Here is a 27,879-nt window from a genome sequence, read left to right as displayed (position 1 = left end):
CAAATTTGCACTTTATAAGAGGCTGATTCAGTATATGAACATACAGTGCTTCAGAGCTAATGGTTACAGATGTGGATTGGAATGGAAGGTGAAACCCATCCACGTGAATTGCCTGACACAGCAGTGGTAAGTAGTGGAAATTGTATTGAAGGAAACACTTTGTTGGCAGCTGGCGTGTGTAAAAGAAAACTCTCCACCACCTGAATTTAGCAAATTTCATGAGGAATTTCTCAGTTAAGACTTGACATCACTGAGGTTGACAGCAACAGCTTTCAGTGGCTCCTGTGATCTGTTCTGACTTGATCAGGCCTTTCACTCGACCAAAACTCCTTTTATAGTGGAATGGACCCTTTTGACAGTTGATGGGCCATTGATTAAAACTCACTGCCACAACCCACAGTTGGCATGCAAACGCTTTTCAGTTAACAGATTTATTACCATGTTTGTTGGACTTGAATTAAATCCATATTTTGCAGTAGTGCTCATTTTTTGTAACATATTTGTTTGGCAGTCACATTCTTCTCCTGTGGCCTATGAAGTATAGCTTCTTTTAAAAAGTGCCATGTGGAACCAGTTAAGAATGAAGAACAGGAGAAACAGAGCAGGAGGTCACATGGGCCTCAGGCCTTCACTGCTGTTCAGTGAGATTATGGCTGATTTGGAATCATGATGTACTAAACTAGATCATCTTTATCAACTTAAAAATAGAACCTCTGCTTTTTCTTGGGGTCTCTGTAGCCATGACAGACTAACTCACCCTCTCTCCTTGGGTGTTGAAGAGAAGGCCCAAGTGAATTGGGGCAATTTTATCCCAGTTCCATGTTGGCAGGGCAAGTGACAAAAGTCTTGGTGGAAGGTCAGTTTTAAAGGATTACTTGAAAGAGAAGACAATGGTTGGAAAGGCAGAGTGGTTGAGGGAAGGAATTTTTGCAGTTTACGGCTAGGCAGCTGAAGGCCCGAAATGGTGGAGTGATCGGTGATGCATAAAATGTTCAGGATTAGGGGTGCACAGGTGTCTACATAGCGATATAGAAAGACCACTGTGGTGCTATTCAGAACTGAGCAGTTAGTAGTGCTGAGCATATTGACAAGGCTTAGTGGGAAAGACCCAATTTCCATGCTCATTACAGCAAGAAGGGATATTAACGTAAGGTTAAAAAGAAGTTCCTTTTTTTTTTGGAAGACTGCCAGTTCCGACACTCAAACATCAAATAAATCTCATCTTCCCACCTCCCCACCATGAAAATATTCAACATCGCAAGTAACGCAACAACTCACACAAACATTTATAATGTCATCTGGATGGAGGACTTTGCCAGTGTTTAATGGTACAAAATAATTAGCCATACGTGCAATGAATGAATATGATTGCATTGAGGTTGTGAAACATTTATGCTGTGCTTTGCTATCAGTCTTCCTACCTTATGGTGCTGCAGCTGAAGTATTTTATCTTCGAGCTGGTGTCTTTTGTCTTCTATTTCTGTCTGCCTCCGCCTTTTCTCCTTTTGAGAGAGAGACAAAGCGAAAGTATGTATTAAACAGGTAGGTGATTACCAGTCTAATTCTTTTCTTTACATTTCTACGTGAGCCAATAGACTTTTTTTTTAAACAAACTTGTATTTTCTTTCTGATGCACTTCAGCAAGGAATATAACAAACAATTCAATAGTGCAACACTGTGGTCAGTACTTTAAGTTTTACCAGTTATGACACTAACAATGTGGGTATTTCTAATAACATGCATAGGAGATTGCAGTGCATTGGTGTTGTTCCTGTTGAGAGGGTTGACTTATGAGGGGGGATTGAGTAGACTGGGACTATACTCCTTTGAATTTAGAAGAATGAGGGGGGGATTTTATAGAAATACATAAAATGATGAAGGGAATAGATAAGATAGAAGTCAGGAGGCTGTCATTCCTGATGAAGGGCTTTTGCCCAAAACGTCGATTTCGCTGCTCCTTGGATGCTGCCTGAACTGCTGTGCTCTTCCAGCACCACTAATCCAGGCTGTTTCCACTGCCAGGTGAAATTAGAACTTCAGGTCATAGCCTCAAAATAAGGGTGAGCAGATTTAGGACTGAGTTCAGGAAGAACTTCTTCACCCTCAACAAGCAGATGGCAGTAAATTAGGTTAATCTTAGATTAAGATAAATGCTTGACACAACATCGTGGGCCGAAGGGCCTGTACTGTGCTGTGCTGTACTCTTCTATGTTCTATTAAAGGTTTGTGAATCTGTGGAATTCCCTGCCCAGTGAAACAGTTGAGGATACCTCATTGAATGTTTTTTGGGCAAAGATAAATAGGTTTTTGACTAGTAAAGGAATTAAGGGTTATTGTGAATTGGTGGGGTTGAGTCCATGGAAAGATCGACCATGATCTTATTGGATGGTGGAGTAGGCTTGATGGGCCAGATGGCCTACCCCTCTTCTAGTTCTGATGTTCTTGTAACTCATAATCCAGTGATCCCCACCTAATTCTCACAAGTTCAAATCTCACCATGGCAGCTGGTGGATTTTAAATTTAACTGATAAAATCTAGAATGGAAAACAAATCTCAGTTGTGGTTACGATAAAATTGATTGTTTAAAAAATCACATCTGGTTCACTAATGTCCTTTTATGGAAGGAAGTGTGCAATCCTTACATGGCCTGGATTACTTATGACTCCAGACCCACAGCAATGTGGTTGACTCTTAAATGCCCTCTGAAATAGCCTAGCAGCCCTCACAATTCAAGGTTGGGTGAGCAACAAATTATGGTGTTCCCAGCAACATCTACATCCCAAAGAATGAAGAAAAGTCAAACTAGCTTAAAGAAAGAAAGGAATATTTGCATTTTAATAGCACCTTTCACAACCTCTGGATATTGCAGTGTTTTACAGCCAAACACATACTTATTGAAGTGTCATCACCATAAGGAAAGTCATGGAAATAGCCATTTTGTGTACAGTCATCTCCCATATACACCAAGGTGATAGTGGTCTGCTGTTCATAGAATCCCTACAGTGTGGAAGCAGACCATTCAGCCTATCAGGTCTATACTGACCCTCTGAAGAGCATCCTCCTCAGTCCCACCAGCCTATCCCTGTAACCCTGCATTTCACAAGGCTAATCCCAGCTAGCCTGCCTGACCCTGGATACCACGGACAATTTAATATGGCCAATCCACCTAACCCGCACATCTTTGGGCAGTGGGATGAAACCAGAGCACCAGGAGGAAACCCATGCAGACACTGGGAGGAAATACAAACTCCAGACAGACAGTCGCCCGAGGGTGGAACCAAACCTGAGTCCCTGGCACAATGAGGCAGCAGTGCTAACCACTGAGCCACCATGCCACCTTGTTGCTTTGTAAAAGTCAATAACTAAATATGAGCCACAGCATCAGGGAAAGTTTCTTCAAATTAGTTTCAAATGGTTTATTCACGCTCACCAAAGAGGGCCTCAGTTTTATCTTTCACCTGAAACAGTGGCACACATGACAGTGCGGCACATCTGTGTGTTGTATTGGAGTGCCAGCCTACATTCTGTGTTCAACCTTTGGAATATGGCTTGAACTCTCAAGTTCTGACTCTTGGCAATGGTGCTGCCCACTGAGACAGGGCTGATAGCCAGATATCAATGTCAGTAGAAATAACATTGTGAAGCGATACAAACAAGCTACAAATCTGCCCATTTTTCAATGTCTCATCATTTAACTCAAGTTTTACAAATAAAAATAACATCATAATATATAATTTTGACATAGCTGTAAGGAGACTTAAAGTAGAAGCTTTTCATCTCAGGATTAGGAAGCAAGAAACAGACATGAACAATGGGAGACTATACAGCAGAATAAGAGTATGCATTTTGGTTGGGCCACCATGAAGATACAATGGGAACAGTTAACTGTCAATCTTAGTTCTCAGACCGGGCAGATGGATTCTGGTTGGTCAGTGTGTTGCCATAGGAATGATGGCAATGTAGAGGTTGGCAGTCTCCATGATCCATTTTCTCCGTGATGAAAAAAAGTGCAATGTATGTACAAGTTCCTTTAGCCCACATTAGAAAGAGTCCATGTCTGTTAATACATTTGGCTTCATGAATGCTTGACAATGCATGACCAATTGATAATTTTAAATTGGTTTAAATTCTCTGGATTACTGTAGAACATGGTATTATGTGGCTTGCAAGCATATTAGTTAAGAATGATTGGCACAACACCCACGGCGAATTGTCAGTATGATGTGTTCTCCACTGGTTACAGACTCAAATGGCTGATGTACCCAGCAGGGAGAAAGTGAGGGCTGCAGATGCTGGAGATTAGAGTCAAGGGTGTGATGCTGGAAAAGCACAGCAGGTCAGGCATCTGAGGAGCAGGAGAATCAACGTTTCGGGCAAGGAATGAGGCTTGTAGGCAGAGAGGGTGCAGAGATAAATAGGAGGGGGATGGGGCTGGGGAGAAGGTAGCTGAGAGTGTGATAGGTAGACGGAGATGGGGGTAAAAGTGATAGGTTGGAAGGGAGGGTGGAGCAGATTGGTGGGAAGGAAGATAGACAGGTAGGAAAGGTCATGAGGGCGGTGCTGAGTTGGAAGGTTGGAACAGGGATAAGGTGAGTGGAGGGGAAATGAGGAAACTGGTGAAGTCCACATTGATGCTGTGAGGATGGAGGGTCCCAAGATGGAAGATGAGGGATTCTTCTTCCAGGTGTTGGGTGGTTAGGGTATGACAATGAAGGAGGCCCAGGACCTGCATGTCCTTGGTTGAGTGGGAGGGGGAGTTGAAGTGTTTGGCCACGGGGCGGTGGGGTTGGTTGGTGCGGAGCTGTCCTGGAGATATTCTCTGAAGTGCACTGCAAGTAGGTGTCCTGTCTCCTCAGGGAGTGGAGACTGCATCAGGAGCAACGGATACAGTAAATGACATGGTGGAAGTGCAGGCAAAACTCCTTTGGGGCCTTGGTGGAGATGAGGGGGGAGGTGTGGGCACAGGCTTTGCAATTTCTGTGGTGGCAGGGGAAAGTGCTGGGAGGGGAGGATGGGTTGGTTGGGGACGTGAACCTGACAAGAAGAGTCGCGGAAGCAATGGTCTTTACGGAACACGGATAGGGCTGGGGGGGAATATATCTTTGGTGATGGGATCCATTTGCAGGTGGCAGAAATGGCGGAGGATGATGCGATGAATACAGAGGTTTTTGGATTGGAAGGTGAGGATGGAGGGGGGCGGGGCTCTATCCTTGCTCAACATCACACTGCCACTGAAACTCATATATCACATTACTCATTTTGTATGGGAGGGCAAACATTCCTTTGGATTGATCGCAGCATCCTACATAGAACATAGAACATAGAACATAGAAAAATACAACGCAGTACAGGCTCTTTGGCCCTCGATGTTGTGCCGATCCAAGCCCACCTAACCTACACTAACCCACTATCCTCCATATGCCTATCCAATACCTGTTTAAATGCCCATAAAGAGGGAGAGTCCACCACTGCTACTGGCAGGGCATTCTATGAATTCACGACTCGCTGAGTAAAGAATCTACCCCTAACGTCTGCCCTATACTTATTACCCCTTAATTTAAAGCTGTGCCCCATCGTAATAGCTGACTCCATACATGGAAAAAGGTTCTCATGATCAACCCTATCTAAAGCCCTAATCATCTTGTACAGCTCTATCAAGTCACCCCTAAGCCTTCTTTTCTCCAATGAAAACAGCCCCAAGTGCCTCAGCCTTACCTCATAAGATCTTCCTACCATACCAGGCAACATCCTGGTAAACCTCCTCTGTACCCGTTCCAGTGCCTCCACATCCTTCCTATAGTATGGCGACCAAAACTGCACACAATACTCCAGATGCGGCCGCACCAGAGTCTTATACAACTGCAACAGGAACTCTGGAACCTCAGGACTCTGGAACTCAATTCCTCTACCAATAAAAGCCAGTACGCCATATGCCTTTTTCACAGCACTATTTACCTGGGTGGCAACTTTCAGAGATCTGTGTACATGGACACCAAGATCCCTCTGCTCATCCACACTACCAAGTATCCGACCATTAGCCCAGTACCCCATCTTCTTGTTACTCTTACCAAAGTGAATCACTTCACACTTACCTACATTGATCTCCATTTGCCACCTTTCTGCCCAGCTCTGCAGCTTATCTATATCCCGCTGTAACCTGCCACATCCTTCCTCACTGTCAACAACTCCACCGACTTTCGTATCATCCGCAAACTTGCTCACCCAACCTTCTAGCCCCTCCTCCAGGTCATTTATAAAAATGACAAACAGCAATGGTCCCAAAACAGATCCTTGCGGAACACCGCTCGTAACTGCACTCCAAGATGAACCTTTACCATCAACTACTACCCTCTGTCTTCTTCCAGCCAGCCAATTCCTAATCCAAACCTCCAACGCACCCTCAATGCCATACCTCTGTATTTTTTGCAGTAGCCTACCATGGGGAACCTTATCAAACGCCTTACTAAAATCCATATACACCACATCTATTGCTTTACCCTCGTCCATCTCCTTAGTCACCTTCTCAAAGAATTCAATAAGGTTTGTGAGGCATGACCTGCCCTTCACAAAACCATGCTGACTATCCTTGATCACATTATTCCTATCCAGATGTTCATAAATCCTATCCTTTACAATTCTCTCCAAGACTTTGCCAACAACAGAAGTGAGACTCACCGGCCTATAATTACTAGGGTTATCCCTACTCCCCTTCTTGAACAAGGGAACCACATTTGCTATCCTCCAGTCTTCTGGCACTATTTCTGTAGACAACAAGGACATAAAAATCAAGGCCAATGGCTCTGCAATCTCCTCCCTTGCTTCCCGGAGAATCCTAGGATAAATGCCATCAGGCCCAGGGGACTTATCTATTTTCACCCTTTCCAGAATTTCCAACACCTCTTCCCTACATACCTCAAAGTCAACCATTCTAATTAATTGTGACTCAATATTCACATCGGCAACAATGTCCTGTTCCTGAGTGAATACTGACGAAAAGTATTCATTCAGTGTTCTCCCCAATCTCTTCAGCCTCCACACGCAACTTCCCACTACTATCCTGTTGGTGGAAATTAAAAGTGCTGTTAGGTTAACAAAATAGCTTGCTTTTTCACAATTTGAAATGCTGCTATGAATGTACATTCTGTTAAAATGGAGACATATGGCTTAAGATCTGAAATTTTGAAAGCGAATTTTAACTCATTTCATCTTTGTCATATTTGGCATTACTTTGCATTCTCTCACTAGCAAGCAAGGAAACCAAAAGAAAGGGATTTGTGATGTAGAGTGCAGAATTTTATCATTTACTCTGTACCAAATGAGCCCCTGTTTAACATTCCATGTAAAACCACTCTGTGGGGAACTCACTTCCAAACCTATGACCTTGTAAGGACAAGGGCAACAGTCACATGGGAGCATCACTTGAACCTTCAAGGTCCCCTTCAAACCTCACAGCAACCTGACCTGAGATCACATCATTACTCCTTCAGTGTCACTGGGACAAGGTCCTGGAACGCACATCCCAGCAACGCTGTGGCATACCTTAGCTCCGTGGACTGCAGCAGTTCAAGAAAGTAACTCAACACCATCTTCTCAAGGGCAATTGGGGATGGGCAAAAAATAGTGACTGAGCAAATGACACCCACATCCCATGAGTGAAGGGAAAAAGCACGAAGTTTCTCTTCGAATTGTGAAAATATGATTTGCATGTCCCTTTTAAAGAGCTGGGAATTATTTTTAGCGACTAAGCAATTCATCTGACTTCATGACTAAAAGGTCACAGTAGAACACCTGATAAATCTCTGACAGAAAACAGAACAAAACTGCAAAATGTAGATCATAAAATAAACCAACCCGACCTTGCCAACATTTATATTATGAAGAAGAAACAATGTCAGAACATTGTCCAGATTCTCATTCCCTTTGCCAAGGCCTTGAAGAGTACAGAGATTTGGAGATAGCAGGTAATCAATCATTTGAAAATAGTAAATAATGTTACATTTAAAGCTTACTAGTAACAAAATATGATGGAGCAATTTTAATCCTAACCACCTGGTGAGAACTTGGTGGGTGGCCAAATGAAGCTTCTACCCTTGAGAAAGTTGTCTGAGAAATGTCGATTCAGATTTTTGAACTGCCCTTAATGCTAGTGGCATCCTTCTGTAAAAATGGGAATTGGGTCCAAGAACACCATCGGGTTCTCTGTACAGTTGAACTTGTCTTGACAAATTAAAGAGCACTGGCGCCTTGCTGGGAACGTCAAGCAGCCTCAAGCAGCCTCAAACATTGTGGGGTCAGAAGGATGAGGGAATGCAGGTCTGACAGAGAACAATGTGGCTCTCCTGGCCCTGACTATCTTCACTTTCCATCTGTGAGAACCTTCTAGAAACTTCCTCCGCGAACCTTCCTTGATGCTTGACTCTCCAGAAGTCACCAGTTACTTTCCATTCTTTGTGTGAACACAACTACTGGGGAAGAAATCCTTGACTTGTAGTTCCATCTGTTGCTGTTGTACTTTGTTTTCCCTAAGAGCTTGTGTTCAAGAACCTGTACTTAGGTAACTTTGTACCTAAGATGGTGCTGTGGTTGGCAACTTACGAACTTTTCACTGTACTCATGTGGGTACCTGTGACAATAAAGCTAATTTAATTCAACTTTTAACTCTAACCTTGCACTGCCTATAAATGTTGACTCATCCTGAAATCTGCTGCACATTTCCTAGCTTGCACCAAATCCTATTCACCCATTACCTCTGTGTGCATGGCATTTATTGGGTCTCAGTTTGGCAATACCTCCATTTTAAATTACTCATCCTTTTTTCCCCCAAAACCTCCATGGTCTTGGCTTTCTCCATCTGTCTCCATCTTCTCCAAACCCACAATACTCTGGGATATTAATGTTCTCCAAGTCCGACTATTTGGCTAGCCCTAATTTTCACTAATCTTCCATTTATAGCGATGCTGTCAAGATTCTAGATACTGGAATTCTCGCAGCACACCTCTTAATTTTAAGAAACTCCGTGAAAGCACTTTCTTTGAGTGAGTGTTTTGGTCACTTGTTCCAAAACATTACTGTGTGGTTCAGTATCAGATTTTGTCTGAGAATTTCCCAAGATGCAGCTTGACAAGTTTTGGTATATTAAAGGTGAAACAGAAATAAAAGTTGCCAACCAGCTAACAGCAAACTGTCCCACAATTAAAAGAGTGGCCAATATTTTCTGAAGTGATTATTTCTGCTGTGAAGCCAGTATTGAACTATGATAGAGCTGTCTTATTGAGTATATTCCAGTTGAGAAATACCTGCTCTTTTAAGCCTGTCACATGACATCACAACCACATGTGTTGTTCTGTTGTAAAGGCACTCACTTTGCCTGTAATCACCCAGTAATGCGATAAGACCATAAGAAATAGGAACAGCGGTAGACTATTTGGCACCTCAAGCCTGCTCTGCCATTTTATAGGGTCGTGGCTGATTCAACATTCCTCACATCCACCTTCTTGCCATTTCCCTGTATCCTTGATCTCCCTCCCCACCCCACTGATCAAGAATCTAACTATCTTAGCATTTGATATATGTAGGACTCTGCTGCCACAGCTCTTGATGGCAAAGAATTCCAAAGACACTCAAGTCAACGTGGCTTTGTGTGTGGGAAATCATGTCTCATAAACTTGATTGAGTTTTTTGAAGTAGTAACAAAGAGGATTGATGAGGGCAGCGTAGTAGATGTGATCTATATGGACTTCAGCAAGGCGTTCGACAAGGTTCACCATGGGAGCTGGTTAGCAAGGTTAGATCTCATGGAATACAGGGAGAACTAGCCATTTGGATACAGAACTGTCTCAAATGTAGAAGACAGGGGGTGGTGGTGGAGGGTTGTTTTTCAGTGGACCAGTGGAGTGCCACAAGGATCGATGCTGCGTCTTCTACTTTTTGTCATTTATATAAATGATTTGGATGCAAGCATAAGAGGTATGGTTAGTAAGTTTGCAGATGACACCAATATTGGAGGTGTGGTGGACAGCGAAGAGGGTTACCTCAGATTACAACAGGATTTTGATCAGATGGGGCCATGGGCTGAGAAGTGGCAGATGGAGTTTAATTCAGATAAATGCGCGGTGCTGCATCTTGGGAAAGCAAATCTTAGCAGGACTTATACACTTAATGGTAAGGTCCTAGGGAGTGTTGCTGAACAAAGAGACCATGGCGTGCAGGTTCATAACTTCTTGAAAGTGGAGTCACAGGTAGATAGGATATTGAAGAAGGCGTTTGTTATGCTTTATTTTCTTGGTCAGAGTATTCAGTACAGGAGTTGGGAGGTCATGTTGTGGCTGTACAAGTCAATGGTTAGGCCTCTGTTGGAATATTGCGTGCAATTCTGGTCTCCGTCCTATTGGAAAGATGTTGTGAAACTTGAAAGAGTTCAGAAAACATTTACAAGAATGTTGCCAGGGTTGGAGGATTTGAGCTATAAGAAGAGGCTGAACAGGCTAGGGCTGTTTTCCCTGGCGCGTCGGAGGCTAATGGGTGACCTTATAGAGGTTTACAAAATTATGAGGGGCATGGATAGGATAAATAGACAAAGTCTTTTCCCGGGGGGGGGGGGGGGGGGTGGGAAAGTCCAGAACTCAAGGGCATAGGTTTAGGATGAGAGGGGAAAGACATAAAAGAGACCTAAGGGGAAACGTTTTCACACAGAGGGTACATTACGTGTATGGAATGAGCTGCCAGAGGAAGTGGTGGAGGCTGGTACAATTGCAACATTTAATAGACATCTGGATGGGTATATGAATAGGAAGGGTTTGAAGGGATATGGGCTGTGTGCTGGCAGGTGGGACTAGATTGGGTTGGGCTATCTGGTCAGCATGGACGGGTTGGATCGAAGGGTCTGTTTCCATGCTGTACATCTCTATGACTCTATAACTCTCAAGTGAAGAATTTCCTCCTTATCTCAGTCTTAAATGTGTGCCCCTTTATTCTGAGAGTATGCCCTTTGGTTCTAGACTCTCCAATGAGGGAAAACATCGTCTCAGCATTTACCCCTTAAGAATCCGATACGTTTCTTAGAGATCACCTCTCATTCTTCTGAACTCCAGGTTGAATGGAATCTCAACCTGTTCAGCTGTTGCTCATAAGACAACCTCTCCATTATAGGGATTATCCTAGTAAACCTGCTCTGAATCACCTCCAATGAAAGGACTTCTTTCCTTTTAAAAAGGGAACCAAAACCGTTCACAGTACTCCAGATCTGGTCTCACCAGTACCTTGAACAGTTAGATCAAGACTTCTTACTCTTCTACTCCAAATCTCTTCCCTTTCGTTCCATTTGCCTTTCTCTGTGCAATGGTGTCAGTGAGTGTCTTCATCAGTCAGCTACACAATCTATAGTAACACCATTAGGCGCAACATCCAGACTGTGTGTAAGTCATTGATATTACTGCCTTGTAAATAATGTTGCAAATAAATTTTAAGGTATCTGGCTCAACAAGATCCAATTCCCTGGGTATATATTATATAGACTAACATATAGAAAACCATCATGCTGGCCACACTAATTGCAGTAAGTGGACCTAAAAGTTAGTCATGATATTTAGTTAGGTGGATGCTAAAGGCTGAAAAGGTGAGAGCAGTGTGGCAGCTGTTAAAATTTTTTTTCCAAACAGTTATCCATCACATGTCAAGTTTCGAGTTGAACTTACAACTACCTCAAGATCAAAGTGGAATAAACTAAAAGCTACAAAACTGTACAGAAGCACGGTGACTACTCTAGCTCTCTCTTTTGGAAAAAAACTAGGCAGTTTATAAGAGGCCGAGATCAATTCCAATTTTCGAAAAAAAAAACAATTTAAATATACTGAAGGATAATCTAAGGGAGTTATCCTGGAGCAAAGAACAAAAATAAAACACACAAAAGAATGCTTTGTATACCAAAAAGGTGTAACCACTGTCCAGACATCAGTCAATACTGCCATTTTATTTTTCCAACAATACACAAGAATAAAAGAAAAAGCATGTGCGACATCATTACCACATCTTTTTTGCCTGATTACCATCAAGAGGCACACGCCTGGAACATTTCAAGGTGCAGTGACTATTAAAGCTGCAATAACAGACTAGAAGAGAGAAGCTTACAGAAGACAGAAAAACACTGCAATATAAAATTTTGCTATTAATTTTTAAAGAACATAAATCTACACAAGGTGGAAAACAAATATCTTACCATGGACTGGTAATCCATCAATACTCTGTCAAACCTTTAGTTGTTTAAAGGAATAACCAGTCTCTCCTCTCTACCTCAGCAGATAACTGGCAAAGAACAAAAGGGAGTCAACCACTGCTCACTTTGGTTGAGTTAAGAACAATAATATTCTCAGGTATTTCTGAAGTTAACTGCAAAGACCATGTCAAAATGTTTCAGATTTTCGAATATCACCTTCAAGTTTGAGTCAATTGTAGGATAGGTTTGAATTCATGTCATGCAGACAATAGTCAGGTGAAAGGATTGACCAGTTCATAAGCAGATGTTAATACTGAGGTTATACTGATTATACTGATTATACTGAAGTTAGCTTAACTGAAAGGCTTATGGCACAGATCATTCTGTCCACACCCATAATATTCTTTATAAAAGCGCTTATGGATAAACCAAAACAATATACCAGTTATGCTTTATTCAGATAAGGGTGCAAGTTCAAAGCAATTGTAGTAGGGCAACAGCAAGACTGGAAGGTGTAGGGAGCACTGGATGACCAGAGAAATTGAGGCACTATTCAAGAAGAAGAGGGAGGCAATCTGATTGAGTTTTTTGAAGAGATTATCAAATGGTTAGATGGAGGCAGTGATGGTCGTTGTCTACATGTGCTTTGGCAAGGTCGTTGACAAGGTCCTGTAGGGTAGACTAGTTACCTAAGGTTAGATCACATGGGATTCAGGGAGAGAGAGCCAATTGGATACAAAATTGGCTTGATGGTAGAACGGAGGTGGTGGTAGAGGGTTGTTATTTGGAGTGGAGGCTTGTCACCAGTGGCGTGTTCAAAGATTGGTGCTGGATCCACTGCTTTTTGTCATTTATATAAATGGTTTGGATGTGAATATAGGAGGCATGGTTAGTAAGTTTGTGGATGACACCAAAATTGGTGATTTAGATTACTTCCAGTGTGGAAACAGGTCCTTCAGCCCAAGGAGTCCACACCGACCCACTAAAGCACAACCCACCCAGACTCATTCCTCTAACACTACAAGGCAATTTAGCATGGCCAATTCACCTAACCTGTACATTTTTGGACTGTGGGAGGAAACCTGCACAGACATGCGGACAATGTGCAAACTCCACACAGTCACCTGAGGCAGGAATTGAACCCAGGTTTCTAGCACTGTGAGGTAGCAGTGCTAACCACTGTGCCACCCAGTGGATAGGGAAGGAAGTTATCTAATAGTACAAAGAAATTGTGATCAGATGGGCCATTGGGCTGTGAAGTGGCAGATGGAGTTTAATGTTTATAAATGTGAGGTGTTGCAATTTGGTAAGGCAAACCAGGACAGGACTTAATTAATGGGAGGGCCGTGCAGAGTTTAGTTGACCAGAGGGACAGAGGAGTGAAGGTTCATAAATGTGGCGTCACAGGTAGACAGGATGGTAAAGAAGGTGGTTAGCAAGCTAGCTTTCATTGGTAAGAGCATTGAGTATCAGAGTTGGGACATCATGTTATGGCTTTACAAGGCAACTTTTGGAATACTGCGTACAATTCTGGTCATCCTGTTTTTGGAAGAATGTTGTTAAACTAGAAAGTGTGCAGAAAAGATTTACAGGGAAATTGCCAGGACTTGAGGGTTTGAGTTATAAGGAGATATTGGATAGGCTGGAATTTTTTTTCGCTGAGTGTAGGAAGTTGAGGGGTGACTTATGAGGTTAAAATCATGAGAGGCATGGATAACGTAAATAGTAAATGTCTTTTCCCTAGGGTAGGGGAGTTCACAACTGGAGGGTTTAATTTAAGGTGAGAGGGGAAAGATTCAAAAGGGACCGCAGAGACAAATTTTTCATGCAGAGGGTGGTGCATGTATGGAATGTGCTGCCAGAGGAAGCGACAGACACAGGTACAATTACAATGTTTAAAAGCTATTTGGACAAGTTTACAGGGATACGGACCAAACACAAACAAATGGGACTAGTTCCGTTTGGAATACCTGAATGGTATGGATGAGTTGGATCAAAGGATCGGTTTCCATGCTGTATGACTCTGTCACTCAATGCTTGACTCTGGATCAACTATTGCAATTATCAATATGTTCAGTAAAATATCTAAATCATTTCTGAGTTGAGACTTCTCTCACCCATCAAGACACGTTGTGACATGCACAGGCTATGTTCTCTAAGAAGGCATTGGTCTCAATTGTGTAGGCATTTGAATTGCCTGGAGGAACACAGTGTACAACACAAGACTCTACAACAGCGTGTGAAAAACAGCCATCCAAGGAACAAGATTGAAGAAACTTCCAAAGTTCCATCTATGACATACAATCATGTGAACAAAGACCAAGAGGTAACAGAAACCCTACTTTTTACAGACCCCAGTCAGACTGTACATATGGTCAACTTCAAACTTCACATAGATATCATCAGAGAAACTGAAACCTTTCCCTCCATCCAAGTGTCAAACCTCAAAAGAATTCAACAACATTCACTATATGCTGACAATGACACTGGTACCAGTGCAAATGTCATCTTTTTGTGTACTTCAAATGAGCTTTGCTCAGGAAACAAGCACAGTGTGGTGTACTGCCCACAAGCTAAGCTAATTCTTCACAGCGGGCCCTACACCCCATGTATTGGCAATGTCCATCTTCAATTCAGATATGATCCTTCAGAACCTGGAAACTTTGGGACAGATTGTATGAAAAGTGGCCAATCTCATCTGGATTACCACTCCAATCCTTTTCTATGACAGCTGTGAACTCTGTTTTACTGACAGAGCAATTTGCTCAGAGCTCCCTTAGAAATATGGAGCCGTACTTCCATTTTGGCAGTTCTGTCATGGTACAGGAGTGTCAGAGGAAGGTAAACCTCACCCCCTTTTCACAGCAGGCAGCTAACATGTGCAGAAACTTAAAAGCCAGATGGCCACTTTGTGTCCAGGCGTGGGCACACAACCTAAGTGTGATAATTGGGTAGAGGGTCAGGTGCCAGGTAGGTATGGGTAGATGGTGTGTCAAATAAGTGTGTGCCAAATGGGTGGTGTGTCAGGACAAGACCATGGAGTCAACCCATCATCAGAATAAACTTTAGACAAACAGGTTTGATGCTATCAGCAACTTTAAAGACCATGCAGTGTTACATCTGAAAAAAAAATGCTCAATTCAGCCTTGACATTCCTCATAAGTTTAGCATTCACATTCAGGATAAGCTCAAATGCAAATAAGATTCCATGGTAAAAAACAGCATCCTTTTTATTGCAAACTAGGCATCATGCTAATTAATACAGCTCCATCACTCATGTTTTGAAGAAAGTTTATGGCTTGATCCAAGATGCCTAAGTAATGCACTGAAACAACACCCAGACAAGTTTCCCTGGAAGAGCTAAATCCCAAGATCTCAGGTGCCAAACATTTTTCCAAGCTCAAAGCCAAGCATGGATATTCCTCCATACATCTTTCCCCAGAATCACAGGAGTTGACTACTTTTAGAATGTCTTTCAGTTGATTGTGTTTCCTCAGATTGCCAATTGGATTATCCGTCAGCCAGGACACATTTCAATAACACCTGGATCATATCATTGGGTATCTACCAGGTTATCTCTGTATCACAGATGGCAAGCAGTTCTCAGAAAAACTAAACAAGAGTATAATACAACATTTCAAGATAACAGTGACAAGGAAATGCCTTGTTTTCAATTGTAAAATATATCAAATAAATATGAATCAAGTCAAGTTTATTCAATTCAATGTATGCATCAACCTTGGTATTTGATCTGACACTGCTAAAATAGAAGACATGCAAAAGATGCCTATGCCATAAGACAAAAGTGACCTATGAATGTGTCTTGGATTATTGAAGTTTTTATCTTGATACGTTCTGAATTTTACAACCAATTAGAATTTTAGAATTAGCTTTATTGTCACATGTACTCACGTATACAGTGAAAAGTTTACAATTTGCCACTTATGGTGCTAACTTCGCTACCAAGGTAAAGAGTTTTAGGACAAATTCTTAGAAGAAAACATAAAAATAAAACATCCAGCAATAAATTAAAAAAATTGAGACATAAGAGTTCAGACTAACAGTCCCTCCAATGCAGACTGAGGCCTAGATCTGGAGTTGGAGTCCACGTTGAGGCTGGGACCTGACAGATAGTCTTCTCTTAGAGATCTTCTCACCAATATGTCCCATATATATGGTGGGGAGTTTCAATCTCTCAAAAATATCATTCTGTGTGTTCTTCAATATTATGATCCCTCCAAGCTCACCATGTTGGAAATAGGCACATCCCAGAGAGTCTTTGAAGCAAGTTATTACAAGATTACAAATCTATTGCAATTGATTCTATGGTCCTGTGACAGTGTTGGTTAACACTCACTCTAGTTTTTGGGAAATAATGGTTTCAAATATATCTATTTAGCAAGTGCTTCATTGTTCATACCAACCACAAAATGTTAGAAATGATTTATCAAAAACATTTCACAAGCGCATCTCCACAACAACAACATCTACTTGTGAAGATCTACAAGGGTAATTTAGAATTATAAGACAAAGATTTCCAAATGACTATCTGTCATGTTCTTAGCCAATTTCCAAACCTCACTAAAAATGAAGATTTTTCTTTAGGCCTGGAGGTAAATATTATTCAATCTGGATTGGAAGATAGTCTTAAATTCAATTGCATAACCTTTGGTTTGGTGAGCAGAGCAGATTTAGCAAGCAACATTAGGTAATGACCAATTGCAACAACTGAAGGAGGTCAGAGACATCTGGTCTGAATGCATCCACCAGGTCCCTGAGCAAGTATGTCTGTTCTGGTAATTTAACGATGAACTAGGACTGTCCAAGAATCTAATCTTCATAGACAAATAAGTCATAATTCCACTAGTTGTACCAAGACGTGCTAAATCATACATATATAGTTCACAGGAAAACGTGAAATGATTGGCACATGAATGCATATATTGCCATTAAAAAGAATATCAATCAACTCATCAAGTCATTTGAAACTTGTTAATCCCATCAACCTCAACAATCAAGAGAACCGCTCTTGCCAGACAAAATTCATTCTGAGCCATGGTACAAGGTTAAGACTGATATTTTCCATGTCTATGGATATAATTACATTATGGTGAGTATTTCACCAATTCTTTTTTGTATGACACAGAAGTGCAATGATAGTTGATCCATTGACTGTCATATCCAGCAAGCTCAGTGTGTTAAAAATTGTGTTCAACAGCAATCCATAATATTCTAGTTCACTCTTTCAAGGCATGTGTAGAAAAAGTGTTTTTCAACATTTTACCTCCTCTCCTCACTACCCTCAGTAGGACTGTCTTACAGAATATTCTATTTGTACTGTTGAATCCATAACCATTAAATGTAAAGCAATACACTTACAGATAACTCTGTTAAATCTATATCCTACTCCTCTTAGCAATGGTTTATCCTCACTGGCAGCTCTCTCTTTTTGCAATACAGATCCACACAGAGTTCATCCCTCCCACACTCTCAAAACCTAACTATTGTGTACATTGTTGTAAGAAAGGGAGAAACTGGTACAAGAGTGCGATCAGCAAGCATGTAGACAGTCATCCCAACTGGAAGCGGGAGGAAACGTAAGAGTTTGAGATTTTAATATGAAGACATAGGTTGGCAGATAGTTGCCATGTGTTGTGTCCAGTCTAAGTCATGTGACAGTGTAATGAGCAATAGTCAAGTCCTGTGAAGAAACAGACAACATGCCTGAACTGTGAATTGATGAGCTCCAATCCCACAGCATAATGACTCAGATACTGAAGATACCACATCAACCGACAGCCACAATCTCTGAGAAATGATACACATCAGTCAAAGACAAGCACACTTCAGAGTGATGCTACACCGCTGAGTGGTGGTAACTATAAGGATCAGAACTGGTTGTGAAATACATCCACCAAGGTATTGTTTAAATATAAGGAGATGATATATCTACATGTAACCTTGCATATGTTTATTTTAAAAAGGCTTCTCATTTTTTAAAGTGAAAAGGGGAATGTTGTGTTTTAAAATAGATTCCAGCCCAGACAGATTTGTACTTCTAAGGCTATTACACAACCTCATGTATAAAGGTATCCATCTGACCTTTGCTATGTCATGGCGTCAGTGTAATGTCTTTAGTCAGTCAGCTATGTGTATGTAATGTATAGTGACATCTGTAAGCACAGAACTTAGACTGTATGTATGTCTGTGATATTGTAGCCGTATACATAATTAGTGTTATAAATAAACTTCTAGACAACTGTCTCAACAAAAACTGACTCTCTGTGGGATAGGTTGTGCACATTAACATGAAGAAGACCAAAAATCACATCAGAAAGTTTTCTAACTATTGCTGTCATAAAGAAAACCATCTAAATTTCTTCACATGAATCATTTATCAGCGTGCATGTTGTTATGAAATGAGTTAACAGCTTCTCACGGCAACTTAACTCTCTGTCTTCTGGGAAACCTCAATTCCACAATGAGCTGTGTGAAACTTTCATGAGGGCTTTACTCATCCATATTCAATCTGAATTTTCTGGGTGGTGTGTGGCAAACTTGGAGGAAGATGGAGGGCTGGAAGTTTAGGGAGGCAGCAGGTGTGACCATTAGTAACCTGGGAAACACGGTGGCAGCTGCACAGCAGAGGCTGTCAATTTGAATATTTAAGCCTCAAATTTGGGGCAATGTAGTCGACTCACTGACATTTTGCCAATGGTGGAACAATCCCATGCTATGATTGGAGGTGTCCAGTAACTATAATTGATGTCTGCAGCTGCCCAGGAGGGTGATTGGAGTGGTGGGACAACACTGCACTAACAAATGACTCCAACCATGGGGATGTCATTACCTTGAGAGATACTTTCTTGCTCCTGTGCTCTTTTGGCCCTTCTTATGTTCCCCAGTTGTGGGAATGGAGATGTTTGGATTGCACGGTGGCTTAGTGGTTTGCACTGCTGCCTTACAGCACCAGGGACCCGGGTGTGGTTCCAGCCTTGGGCAACTGTCTGTGTCAAGTTTGACTTGGAGGTGCCGGTATTGGACTGGGGTGGACAAAGTTAAAAATCACACAACAGCAGGTTATAGTCCAACAGGTTTATTTCAGAGCACTACTCCGTCATCAGGTGGTTGTGGAGGTAAAGATCATGCTCACAGAATATGTAACCAAAGAAGTCCAGTGTCACGGAGATGTGATACAGTAAACAATCTTAGATTAAAACTTTCATCATAAAATTGTTTACTGTATCACATCTCAATGACACTTGACTCCTTTGGCTACAAATTCTGCGAGCATGATCTTAACCCCCACAACCACTTGATGAAGGAATGGCGCTCTGAAAGTTAGTGCTTCCAAATAAACCTGTTGTACTATAACCTGGTGTTGTGTGATTTTTAACTGTGGAGTTTGCACATTCTCCCCATGTCTGTGTGGGTTTCCTCTGGGTGCTCCGGTTTCCTCCCACAGTCCGAAGATGTGAATTGGCATGCTAATTTGCCCATAATGTTCGGGGATGTGTAGGCTGGGTGCATTAGTCAAGAGAAATGTAAAATAAAAGGGTAGGGAAATGGGTCTGGGTGGGATTCTCTTCGGAGGATTGGTGTGGACTTGTTGGTCCAAATGGCCTGTTTCCGCACTGTAGAGATTCTATGATTCTATTATCTATTACTCTATGATCCTCATAACTCCCTTAATATTGCTGTTCGTCAATGATGACAGTGCTGCCAATCTTTCCACATTGGATGGTTTCTTGTTGGTCCTCCAGATTCAGGAACATTCTCGAATCATCTTCAGTGGGATGGCAAACATGAAGATGGCTCAGTTGGGTTATGGGCGGGTCAACTGTTACCATTCTAACTACTCAAAAAATGATAGGGGAGCAAGAAGACTCAAGTATGACACTCAATGCATTCATGTGCCAAAATGCTAGCCTTCCTGCCTCCCAGCCTATCCCCATAGAGTTGGTAAATTTCAGACCAGTTTCTCTGCTCTGTCCATGTGATTGATGTCCTTCATTCTGGCTACCTTTTGTTTAAGTCTCCCCTGCATTTGCTCCAGAACGTTGACATCAATTGTGGTAATGGTTTAGTCATATGTACGATCAATGGTAAACGGAACAGAATTTACACCCAGTTATCAAACCAGTCAAATATCACTAGCCTGGCAAAATGGTCTTGAAAAATTGGTCATAATTCAGGCAGACTTGGGAGAGAATTTCTGTGCTAAGTAAACAGACTTTGGGATCAGGACTGGTCATATTAAGGGACATGTTTACATGCAGTCAAGAATGGACATTGAAGAAATGGCAGACAGCATCCATATGTGGAAATGCTGCTGACATGTCCAAGTTCTATATTTTGCCAGTCGGGGAGAGGGAGCAGGGTCTGATTCACATTCTCGAGTTCAGTGCTGGGGTTCAAACAGTCAGGGTTTTGATTATTGCAAGGGCCTTAGCTGGTGATGTGGAAGTCTAAATTTAAGTAGTAAATGTAAATATTCTTGAAGGACAAATAACGTCTGTCATAGACTGGAGGTTTTCCTTTTAAAAATCTACTCCTCGTTCAATTTTAACAAAAGAAAGGAACCAAGGCATTTAGTTTAAAGAATGTGGACTGTTTGATTGATAAGCCACCGACTTTAGATTAGTAAAAAGTAGTATCTTTATTTTTAAGAAAGTTCTTTATTGACATTCCTCCAAAGAAAATTATGTCATGAACATTTGACTGAGTTTCAAAGGTTATGATTTCAGCAGAGGTTTCTAAATGCACAGCTAACTAACAGTCAAAATTAAAGGATAAGCTTTTAATGTGGGGTCCGAATAGAGGTTTACTTGCCTTTATAAGAGTTCAACCACTTGAGATTTAAAGGCTTTGAATGGGTTGTATGAATGAGAATTTTTCACTATATATAGTAGTAAATGTTGTATTTGATTCTTAGGATTTCTCTTCATCACCTCATGGCTTTGGAGATCTGCACACCAGGATACAGTGAGAGGCTATAGAGTTGGTGTGGATGGCATGAAGGCTAGAGGACCTAGCAATTTCTGAAACAACAGGGATGAAATCCCAGAGAACTGAAGTGGCTCTTCTAATCAACCTACCTCCACACTCACTGACTCCGGTGGGAGATTAAACTCTGCTTTCAGGGTTGACAGAATCAACTTCCTTTCATACCCACATTATTTGAGACATTTTATTACCTGGATGGATCCAGTGAGTCAGGAAATTGCTGAGTTCAAGCTATCAACTTTGGTTATAAAAATCCAGCCTCAAGTTCCTATCCCATTTGGAGCTTCACTGAACCTTCTTCAAGGAGTTTTTCCTTTGCTTTTTTATTACTAGATTATGGTTTTAGTCTATTTATGATCCCTAACGTATTTGATGGGGTTAAATTCAATTTTGGCATATTGGATGTCAGATGATAGAAAGACCTTTGATTCAAAGTCATATCTCTCTGTCCCTCTGAAGTTTGTTTTTCTTTTGTTACAAGTTAATCTTCACTGTAATAAATAACAGAGTGCACCCTTTAGGAATTTGAGAACCTTCCTAACATATGATTCAGTGAGGCCTGTTATTTACAGAACCATGTTTTTGGATAATCTGCAATCTTCAGCTCTCGAGTGCCGGAATACAAGGGGGAGAAGTGTGCTTCAGAGTTACAGAGCCTTGGTTAGAGCACACCTGGAATCACTGTGAACATTTCTAGGTACCACATCTCAGGAAGCATATACTTACCCTGAAAGGAGTGATGAACGGGTTTAACACTGTGGCACATGGACTGCCAGGTGTCAAATTATGTGGAGAGATCACACCTGTATTCATGATTTTTGGATGGTTCAGGTCTGATTTAGTCAAGAGTTTTCAAGCTATGAAGGAGAACTGATTAGGGGTGTAGAATTGGGCATAACTTGAAAGTTAGATCTGAATTTTCCAGGAATGAAATGTGGAAATGTTTTTTTCTACACAAAGGGCAATGGGTGCTTCGAACACTCTTTCACAAATGAAAATTGATGGCAGATCAACTATTGATCAAAAATCTGGGACTCTCAGATTTTTATTTAAAAATGGTGTTAAAGAATCCAAAGCAAAGGTGGATATGTGGAATTGGGTGAACAGTGATGATCACCGTGAATGCCAGAACAGGTTTGAAGGATTAAATGTCATGACCCTGTTCCTCTGACCATAAGCATCTCCAGAGGGATGAGTACAGCAGGTTGCCTGGGAACACCATTGTTTCTATATTCTCTTCCTACACCATGTTGACTTGAACACCCAGCTGTTCCTTCATCATTGCTGGGTATAGATTCTGGTACTCTCTTCCCTTAGCAACACTGTGAGAGCACGTCACCACAAAGACAGCATTAACTCAAGAAGGCAACTTGCACAACATCAAAGGACAAAGGGCCTGTACTGCGCTATAATGTTCTTTGTTCAATGTTCTATCTGCCTTATAAGGGCAATTAGGGGTGAGCAATGCGTGTTGACCTTGCTAGGGCCACTTACATCCATAGCATGTTTAAAAAAAATAGAAAGAAGATCATCCAAATGAGAATAATAGGACAAACATTTTGACTGGATGATGCACTTTCAAATTTACAGAATCTTTGTGAAACCACAAATCAGTCACAACTACAGATATTACAAGTTGTGTGTTCAACATGATGCAAATTTTATACCTGAGGCAGCATTTTAAACACTTGCATTATAAAAATGCATGTCAGTGACCAGATTTGTGATGGATAATTTTTGTTTAGAAATTGTGAGATAGCAGTGTGTGTGTGTTTGTGTGGATGGGGGAGTAGCTGGTGTGGTGGGGGAGCTGGGGGAAGCGGGAGCGGTGTTGTGGGGAGTGCAGGAATTAGTGCATGCCTTCAACAGAGTGCGCCCCAACCGTTCTAAGAATACATCCTGCTCAAATTAGCTCTTGGCTTGTTTGAAAAATCCTGGAGCACACCTCCCTGAATAACCCAGTTCTGAAGAAAGGTCACTGGACCTGAAATGTTAACTCTGTTTTCTCTCCACAGATGGTCTCAGACCTGCTGAGTTTCTCCAGAAATTTCTGCTTATTGTATTCTGATCTCCAGCATCCACAGTCCTTTGTTTTATTAAATTACAAATGATCTAGCAATGATCACATTGCTGGTTGTGGGGGTTTGCAGTACACAAATTGGCTGGTGTCTTCCCTATACTACCACAAGGGCTTCCCTTAAAAGTCCTTCATTGATTGTAAAATACTTTAGGGCACTTTGAGTTTGTGAAAATCATTATATAGATGCATGGGTGGTACATCCATTCCTCACACATATTCTCATCATGACCCCTTTGTGAATTTTAACATTTTGTGGTGGTAAAAATAAACTACCAATTTGTGTTAGATTTATCACCAGTTACTGAAAAGTTAGTGAAACATTATTCTAATTCAGAATACAGAACAATTTAGAATTTATTAGGAAACTATACTCATGGTTTCACATGTGATGCTTTTATTGAGTGATTTGAGAATGATGCTAAATTTCAGTGAGCTCTGCACATCCAATATAAAGATTGCCTTTGTTTTGGAAACTGTGTTTTGTTTTGCTCTTCATCGTGTTTTGTATGTCCGAGCTCAGCATTCCAGCACTTTCCTTTTGAATGCTCAGGTACAAGCTGAGCCACATCAGCTAAAATCCAAAATGTGCTAGCTTATGAATTTTGCATTACGCTGGTTTAGGAATAGACCCATCCTCCTTTCCATGGGTCATTCTCAAATGTGTATTCATTTGAACACCAGAAACAAAGTTGGGAAGTGACTGGTGCCTCGATTTGAGCATCTCACAGTCCAGCCACCACCAACACCACCTAGAAGGACACAGATGGCTGAAGAAGCTGTCACTTCCAAGTTCCATACTTGGATCTGTGTTGGCCAAGTGTGACCTGATCAAAATCCTGAAACTCCCTCCCGAACAGCACTGTGGGTATATCTACATTCCTGACTGCAAGCAGTTCAAGAAGGTAGATCACCACCACCTTCTCAAGTGAAACTAAGGATGAGCAGTAACTATCGGCTTTACCAGTTATGTATAGACCCTGAGAATGAATAAATAAGCATGTGTTAAGAGCCCAGCTGTGCCTGAATCTTACATTAAAGATTCCTTGTTTTAAACATTTCTTGAATGCCCTGTTGTTCCAACCTGGGGGTGTGGTGATGTGGAAGGAAACAACTATTGACTGAACATGTTTGGGTGGTTCAGTAGTTAGCACTTTGACATCACTGCGCCAGGGACTCGGGTTCGATTCCACTCTCAGGTGACTGTCTCTAGCATTTGCGGGTGAGTTTCCTCCGGGTGCTCCTATTTTCTTCCATGCTCCAAAGATGTGCAGGTTAGGTGGATTGGCCAAGATAAATTGCCCACAGTATCCAGGAATGTACAGATTTGGTGGATAAGCCATGGAAATTGCAGGAATGGGGTGGGTCAGAGAGGGATGCTCTTTGGAAGATCATTGTGTGCTCAATGGGCCAAATGGCCTGCTTCACAGGAATTCTAAGAATAAAGGGAAGGAGAATGTTTTGGTTCAGATCATGTTCAGCATTATCTGTGTCATATTAAATTTCAGAATTGTGGGAGTGACAATGTTTTCATAATATCCAGTATTAATTTCAATGGAGATGGGCTTACAGTAATATAAAATCGAACCAGGTTTCACCCATGACTTAAATTACCACCACCAAATACAATGTTTACCTAATGCTATGAGCACCAGACACGAGCATGCCATTAATCTTCTGCCAGCCATAATCTCTATTGCCTGATTTTTTAAGATTAACACACTTGATATTTTAATAAGGTTAGAGAAGGACAGAGATTTAAGGTAAAACCAACACTGCTGATGCTAGAAATCAAACAGAAATAGAGACAAAAGTAAGAAATTGCTAAAAAAGCTGAGCAGGTCTGGCAGCATCTGTGGAGAGAAAACAGAATCAATGTTTCTGGTCCAGTGACACTTCATCAGAACAGTTAAAGGGTCATTGAATTGGAAACATTAACTCTGATTTCTCTCCACACTGCCAGACTTGCTTATCTTTTCCAGCAATTTCTGTTTTTGTTCGTGATTGAAAGTAATTGTCAGATGAACTAGAGGGGGAGCCGATGAAAGATTTTTCTCAAGCATGTGGTTATGATCTGGAATGTGCTGCCTAAAGGGTAGTGGAGGCAGAATCAATTGTAATTTTCAAAATGAAATTGGATCCATATTAGTGAAGGGAAAACTTGCAGTGATATAAGAGAAGGGGGCGTGGGTTAATCAGATAGCTGTTTCAAAGAATTTGCATGGGCCCTAAATAGTCTCCTTCTATGATTAGATTAGATTACATTACTTACAGTGTGGAAACAGGCCCATCGGCCCAACAAGTCCACACCGACCCTCTGAAGAGCAACCCACCTATACCCGTTCTCCTACATTTACCCTTTCGCCTAACACTACGGGCAGTTTAGCACAGCCAATTCACCTAACCTGCACAACTTTGGACTGTGGGAGGAAACCGGAGCACCTGGAGGAAACCCACGCAGACACAGGGAGAACGTGCAAACTCCACACAGACAGTTGCCCGAAGTGGGAATTAAACCCGGGTCTCTGGCGCTGTGAGGCAGCAGTGCTAACCACTGTGCCATTGAATCTATGAATAGATTCATTGGAATCTATTACCTTTGTGTCAAGTTACAAAAGCTGCTGTTAATTCCCAAATATCCATCACATTAAATGGTCTCATGCGACCCTTTGTCTAGTTGTGGTTATGACTATTTATTAGTGACTACCTAGCAGGTAGAATTTGGGAGGCCTCCAGAGAAAGGCACAGAGACAAATGTGCCCAGAATCTTCTGTTGCTTACTAACTTGCCCAGTCCTGCATCCATGTCAGTTTACGAAGGCCAGCTCAGAGGCTGGACTGCTATCTGGCTGTAAGTAGCAGACTGCGGCCATGAAGGGGTTAATGGCAACTGGCATTTTCTAGTCATGTAAAAGGGTTTCTCCTCCCCAGAAACAGTCAGTTAATGTGAATGCCATTATACTCAATGATTTTAAGCACGCTGAAAAGGTGGCTCCATCTTGAGAGGCCCTCCCTGTCCATTACCTGCTTTAGGAGGCTACCACACTCTCCAGGTTTTAGACCTCCCTTAGAGGGCCCAATGGCTTCATTAAATGAATAGTGAGCATACTTATTGGCTATTGATTTGGTCATCCAACAAAAGTTGGTTGGATGTGTCACATGCATTGGGCCAGGACCCACAAATTGAGGTACTGATCCCAAAGTGAAGCTCATCCCCATGATGTCTCTGCACTTGAATATTGGGTCAACATTGATCATTGGTTCTATTGACTTCAAAACTAATTACCGTCACTCCAAAAATTACACTGTCATCCTTCCGTGAAGCTCATCCCCATGATGTCTCTGCACTTGAACGTTGGAGCAGCATCGATCATTGCAAGACCGTCACCAATAAATCCAGTAGGGAATTCAGGGGAACCCCTTAAAGGGAATGAAATGTGGAATAATGTGCCAAAGAGAGGAGTTGGCATAAAATGCAAAGATCCCTTTAAATGGAAGCTTGGTAAGTATTGTGTTATTGCATAGGTGCCAGAATGTCAGTGTACCATCATACTGGAATGTTGCATGCTGTAATGTCTAACTGGCTTAAGAGGTCTTCACCTCAACTTCATAGTTGCAGTGCAATTTTGTCAGTGCAGAATATAGTCAGTCAGTCAGTCATGTGTAGTGCTACAATCATAATGTAGCTGTAACACCAGCAAATATTGAACCCAGACTATTGAAATCTGAGATCTTGTAACAGTTAGTGTCTCTAATAAACTTCAAGATATCTGTTTCAATGAGAACCCAGTCTTTGTATTAAGTTCCATATAGGGAGCATTCAGATCATATCATACTGAGAATGGTGCTTGACCAAAGAAACCACAACAATCAGTGCACATTGGAGAAACAAATAGAAGGATGTAATGTTAGGGTGAGATAGCAGAAGACATTTGTGGAACACAAGAACTGGTAATGGACAATTTGCTTATTACTGTGCTGTAAGAGCAATGCAACTCCATGTAATTATTTATCTTTCTTTCACAACAAGCCATTGCAATTGACAGCTCATTACCTCATTCTGAACTTCAACTCAAGAAGCTCGACATTATTCTCTCCCACGTGTCCTTTTCTGCACTTCATTCTGATGGTTCTTCTGTACATTTCACTTACTGTTTTAGCAGAGATGTTAACTCATTAAAACAAATTGAGTTAAAGCTTGTGTTAAAACCTGGCCACCAATGTTGCTATTTCTGTTTCCAAGTGATAGAATGGTGGGTTTACTGCCTGTACCATAGCAACAACAAGAACTATTTTTTGGCCACAGCACTGCTTGCTGAAAGTGTATCTTTATCTTAAATATTACACAGGTTTAGATCATTAGATCATGTTTTTATGGAAGCTATTTAAGACTGAGATCATGGCTGTAGTGTTCCTTCAAGCTTAACTAAAGGGAGTGATATATTGAGAACACATTTGTCTTAGTAGCACAACTATGTGCAGTATTGGAAACTGGGCTGACAGCTGTCTAGGAGTTTTCCTGGCTCCTGAGGCAGTGTCCTGAGGGAGACTCCACTATAGAAGGCTTTCGTTTGGAAAATAATGTG

General features: G+C 41.5%; 1 protein-coding gene across 2 annotated transcripts in view; it reads right to left on the bottom strand.

Moving 5' to 3' along the window:
* Positions 1–27,879, bottom strand: part of LOC140488132 (paralemmin-1-like) — a 322,296-nt gene that overhangs the window by 283,081 nt on the left and 11,336 nt on the right. For both annotated transcript variants that reach the window (XM_072587945.1, XM_072587955.1), the window contains exon 2: positions 1,422–1,502. In XM_072587945.1, the coding sequence (XP_072444046.1) occupies positions 1,422–1,502 (81 nt within the window). The remainder of the gene's footprint in view (positions 1–1,421; positions 1,503–27,879) is intronic.

The sequence above is a fragment of the Chiloscyllium punctatum genome, chromosome 2 (genome assembly GCF_047496795.1).
Source record: "Chiloscyllium punctatum isolate Juve2018m chromosome 2, sChiPun1.3, whole genome shotgun sequence".
Classification (NCBI taxonomy): Eukaryota; Metazoa; Chordata; class Chondrichthyes; order Orectolobiformes; family Hemiscylliidae; genus Chiloscyllium; species Chiloscyllium punctatum.
The sequence above is the reverse complement of the archived record's forward strand: the minus strand, read 5'-3'. Positions and strand labels throughout refer to the sequence as shown.